The sequence below is a fragment of the Metopolophium dirhodum genome, chromosome 8 (assembly GCF_019925205.1).
Source record: "Metopolophium dirhodum isolate CAU chromosome 8, ASM1992520v1, whole genome shotgun sequence".
Lineage (NCBI taxonomy): Eukaryota > Metazoa > Arthropoda > Insecta > Hemiptera > Aphididae > Metopolophium > Metopolophium dirhodum.
The window spans coordinates 7947446-7952418 of record NC_083567.1 but is presented as its reverse complement, the minus strand read 5'-3'; the positions used below and the strand labels follow the sequence as shown (position 1 = coordinate 7952418).

The following is a 4973-nucleotide window of genomic DNA, read 5'->3' as shown; positions in this document are numbered from 1 at the left end:
AGGTAATGCAACATATGCAACCAAAAGCGACTATTTAAATAAGCAAAAATAATATTCGTATTTCGTGAGCTGAAAAAAAATGCATGCGTGATCTACCCTTTAGCCACATATATAGGGGTTGAAATAATTAATATATACTTATGCTTATACTTTTTCATTTAAAAAAAAAACCAAAATAATCTTAAGAGTGGTTCTCGAAAACGTGCGCGACAACGATTTTTTTTTTAAATAAATAATGTATAATCGTATTAAATTTTTTTGAAAAAATTTAAATAGAAAATTATACTTAAATCTAATTTTTACAAAAAAGTTTATGGTAAAAACGTTTGTTTAAGACAAGTAACTTAATTTTGGCAATTTTTTTTAAATATCAATGTTTTTTAGAGTAAATTAATTCGAAACGATAAAAATATTCTTTTTGGCAATTTTCAGACACACGCATACCTAAATATTATATCTTAAATTATTTATTATCCATATAGTTTTTATAATTATCTCATACGTTTAACTAATATATATTTTTCATTTTTCATTTGTCGATTATTTCTCTTACATATTATATTTTAATAATACATTTTTAAATATATAACATATTATTATGCACAGTATTATATTTAAATATCCATAATTGGCCTTGAAAATATATCAAAAATGCATTTTTAGGACATCGTTCCAAAGTTTTTTTTTTTTCTCTAAATTACACCTATCCAACTTTAATATATTTAATAGCTGTATAAGCCTTACTATTTATAATATATTATGTCAGTATTTATGTTTCACATAGACTTTTCAAATATACAATTAATTATAGGTACTGCATAAATTGTAACTATAAAAAAAGTCAAAAGGACGTACAAACTAGATTTTACAGAACGTTCGTCATAATCAATCGTCTTGCTTTGGATTATCTACCTCTGCTCAAGATAACATTTGACATTATATATTGGAAATAATAACGATAATTCGTCGTCTTTGAAAAATATCTTACTATATTACCTACTTACTATCTTACTGATATATTATATATTTTATATATTTACACTTTATTAGTACATTATTTTAAGATAGAAGGTTTAAGTACTTATTTTCGATGTAAAATGTCTAAAACTATAAATACTAGCTTAAAGTATCACACCTGTACTCAATATCATATGTGTCAATTGTGTCATATGCCATACGTTATCTATAATACGACTGTTGGTGTATGCGTTTTTTCGTCACGAAAAAATGTTATTTGCCGTACGCATGATACGCATTATAGTAAACAATACTCTATTATTTCACTCAGAATCTACAGTAAATAGTATATCTATGGAAATAATAATCTGTGATTCCTTTAACTTTTACGAGTATTTCCTATTTAAGTTTTCCGATATATTAGGTATAAGGGAAATTGAGATAATAATTAATTTGTTTCATACAAATATTATTAACATAACGTTGTATTTAGCGTAATACCATTCGACTCAAATGTTTGCGATTTCAATAAAACTCAATGGTACATAAAAAAAAATGTTAGATTTTAATCGTTGTTTTCTTTTTTCCAAACAATAAAAATAATAAATAAATAAATAATTAAATTACAAACGTAAAATAAATATAAAAATAAAATCAATAAACAATACATAATGTAATATTATGTCTGCGTCAGCAGCTCGATCGTAACCGTTCACAATCAGTGGCTGTGGTGCATCACTGTTCCGGCTGTTGCGCGCTGTATGCCCTGGCGTGAGCGTATCCGTCGTGGTGGTGTGTGTGCACCGGCGACGGGTAGTGCAATATTTCCACACCGACCACTTTGGGCTTGGTGAACCTGTAGATGACCATTGCGGCGGACAGGACCAGTGACAGCAGGCCCAGGGTTAGGGCCTTCCACGTCTTCAACGCGATCAGGGCGATGGCGATCGGGATCAGTACGGTGGTCTTGAACTTCAGGCCCAAGAGGAACGGGATGACTATTTTGCGGACGAAACCGCGGCCTGGAAAATGGGTCGAATTTAGTTTGTTTTTATTCTAATTCGGTTTGTTCTGTTCGTTACGATCACGAAACCGAAAACAAAACAAAAGTGTCGTATTAGCAACATCGCATATTAATATAGTGCAAACATTTTTTTTTACAAAGCATTCGAATACATGTTTTCCGAATAGGTATGTATCTTGTTCATCGAGGTGAAAAATACTTTATATCTCAACGCTGATAATAATATTACTGTATGTAATCGAAAAATATAAAAGTTCAGATCTGTATAAATAAATCGTCCCTCAAAGCGTTGTTTTTAATAATTTATATTATGATTACAAAACGTGACGTTTAATTCGATTCTGTCAAAATCACAGTAATCCAACTTTTAAATATAAATAAGTTTTATAAGAAATACTGAATAAGTATTTGTTTTGTACCCCCATCATTTGCATAATTAATACATTTCATTTCGAAAAGTAGGTATCGAAAAAGTTTGAAGTTACAATTTAGCAATATGAACTAGATTGACTGGATTGATCGTGAGCATACAATTTTTAAAATAATATTTCTAATACTTTGATGATAAAGTATTCGAATACTTGTTGTGCTTTTAGTTATTCGACCAATATTTACGCATTACTTCATAATAATAATATGATATAGGCTCACGAGTCTTACTTCGGCCTTGTTGGGCGACGGCGGAGTGGCCTTGGTCGACCAGTGGCATTTTCACTTGTCCAGCGGACGATCCAAGTTCTTCGGGCAGGCTGACATGGAGCTCGTGGGTGCTCAAGAAGTCGTCGATTCTGTCCAACATTCGGAGCGCCGAGTTACCGTCGACGGCCTTTTTATATTCCTCACCGTTGGGAATCTGCGATATAGTGTGCATAATATGATATTAATATAATTTATTATCGACCACGATACGTCCGGTAAGCACGACCACGCAGTAAAACGTGGTAAGCGGACGACTCGAATTCGTGTTATGTGTTATTAATAAAATTATCTTACCGAGTTGGCGACTTGATCTTCGTCATTGCTGTCGTGGGTGCGTTTCAGCGACAGGTCCCTGGTCAGCCTAAGCTCGGCCTTGTCCGCGGTCTGGCCAATGAACTTGAGAAGTTTGGGCTTGGCACACGACCAATCGGTACCGCAGTCGTCCAACAGTTTTCCGCCGAATTCCAGTGCGGTTTCCGTCGCCTACACACAAAATAATATTATATTAATAAACATAAAGCGACGGAAATAGTAAAAAATAATAATAATTATTATTATTATTATTATGGTGGTCGCTTTTTTTTTTTGCGATAATTATCGTCGCACTTTATTATTTACCTGAGCGGCGGCGAACAGCGACAGTGCAGCGGCGCAACATAACACGGAAAGACGATGCATCGCGGAGGAGGTTTATCGTACGAATGAACGCTCTGGACACGCGGTCCCGTGCTTATAATGTGATGGGTCAGCTGAATAATCGATCGCCACCTGAATGCCTAATCGTACCACCGAGGAGGCCACCGCTGCAGAATGCGGACGACACCCTTTCTACTTTCTTCGGCCGAAATTTTCTCAAATCACGTGCGGCGCCGATTGTATAGGTGGGTATACTTACCTACTATATTATACATCGATGATCCTTTTTTGGTTTCGATTATTGGAACGCCCGTGTACGTACCGGCCACCGAAACATCACCGAAAAATATCTCATGTGCACTGTACAACAGTACAATATGCCAGTATAATAGGATATATCGGAAATATGCAAATATATAATGTCACTATTGATTGTTCCAAAATATTATTCAACTATGTAACTAATACAATTAGGACCTGTGTTTTTTTATTTCTATGCCACGTCGATATAAAAATAATATTCAATGTTATAAAAAAAAAACGTTAAAAAATTTTAGTTCAAGTCATTCACTTTTATTTTAAAAATTAAAGACACAATAAAGCTGTCCTGAAAAATTAAAAAACGAAAAAAGTTCGTTTTGAATTGAAACCATCAAACCCCTCAATTTCTTTCCAAAAATTAGAAACCAATGGTAAGCGATTTTAACACATGACAAATTAAACTATGTTATATTATTTTTATTTAAATTATAAAATTTGATCAGGGTTGGGATATTTAAAACGTTTTGTTTTTATTAACTCTTAAGTTGATATTATAAAAAGGTCATTACTTATTTTTGAAATGTTCAGGTAGTAACTGAGCAGACATTGATTTTTGAGTAAAAAACAAACAATTACCGAAAACTTATCACTATTAGTACATAAATACATTGGGTTTAGTCTATTATAATTATTATCCAAAAAATAATAATCATAAAAACTTGACAACTTGTCGAATATTAATTCATTCCTGGACATATTATTGTCCGATTTTTATTCAGTTGTACCTACATAATATTATAATCCAAAAAATCTTATTGGGGAAAATTTTAATGTCAATATATTTTATATTTTTATAAGAATTCTTTCAAATACTTTGGAGTAATGTGCATTTAATTAGTTCAAGTACAATATTGACATATTCTGTACTAAACCATGTGTGTACTCTATACATATTTTTTTAATTATGTTGCAGGACATGAAACTAGGCTATTGGATCACCAATCTCCCGCTAATAAAATCCTAAGATATGTATAGGGTACTGCAGAGTAATGTAGGTATAAGTGAGTTATAGAGTGTACCCAGTTTTCGTGTACACACGGTATATATGAAAACAATGGTTTCAATAAAAATATTTGTAATATAAAAATATACTTTTTATTTGCATTTAAACATTTTGTTTTGTGCTGACACCCGGCTCACACTGTACCTCCACCTACATAAGGGCGCTGCATTTTTATTAGCCCCGGGCGTCAAATTTCCTAGATCCGGCACTGCTGATACGTGTACAATGTATCAATGTATTATACCTACACCTGAAACTCAGCACACTAAATACAGACCATTATACTAATAATTATAACTATTATAATTATTATGTGATATGCCTACACAGAGC

The 4973-nt window shown here is 32.5% G+C and overlaps 1 protein-coding gene across 2 annotated transcripts; it reads right to left on the bottom strand.

Annotated features, from left to right (window-relative positions):
• Positions 1 to 1503: 1503 nt before the first annotated feature.
• Positions 1504 to 3458, bottom strand: LOC132950367 (uncharacterized). 2 transcript variants are annotated; one of them, XM_061021788.1, is made up of 4 exons: positions 3299 to 3458; positions 2975 to 3163; positions 2633 to 2834; positions 1504 to 1979 (listed from the first exon to the last, which is right to left on the bottom strand). In XM_061021788.1, the coding sequence occupies exons 1-4, from the start codon at positions 3356 to 3358 to the stop codon at positions 1693 to 1695; spliced, it is 738 nt and encodes a 245-aa protein (XP_060877771.1). In that variant the 5' UTR covers positions 3359 to 3458; the 3' UTR covers positions 1504 to 1692. The 2 variants fall into 2 exon arrangements, with proteins under 2 accessions (XP_060877771.1, XP_060877772.1); XM_061021789.1 differs by having other exon boundaries at positions 2642 to 2834.
• Between the last annotated feature and the right edge of the window lie 1515 nt (positions 3459 to 4973).

Coding starts and splice junctions, on each gene's coding strand:
- LOC132950367 (XM_061021788.1), bottom strand. CDS start 3,358: ATGCATCGTCTTTCCGTGTTATGTTGCGCCGCTGCACTGTCGCTGTTC. Junction 3,164..3,298: donor CGCTGTTCGCCGCCGCTCAG/GTAAATAATAAA, acceptor TTTTGTGTGTAG/GCGACGGAAACCGCACTGGA. Junction 1,980..2,632: donor ACAAGGCCGAAGTAAGACTC/GTGAGCCTATAT, acceptor CCCATTTTCCAG/GCCGCGGTTTCGTCCGCAAA.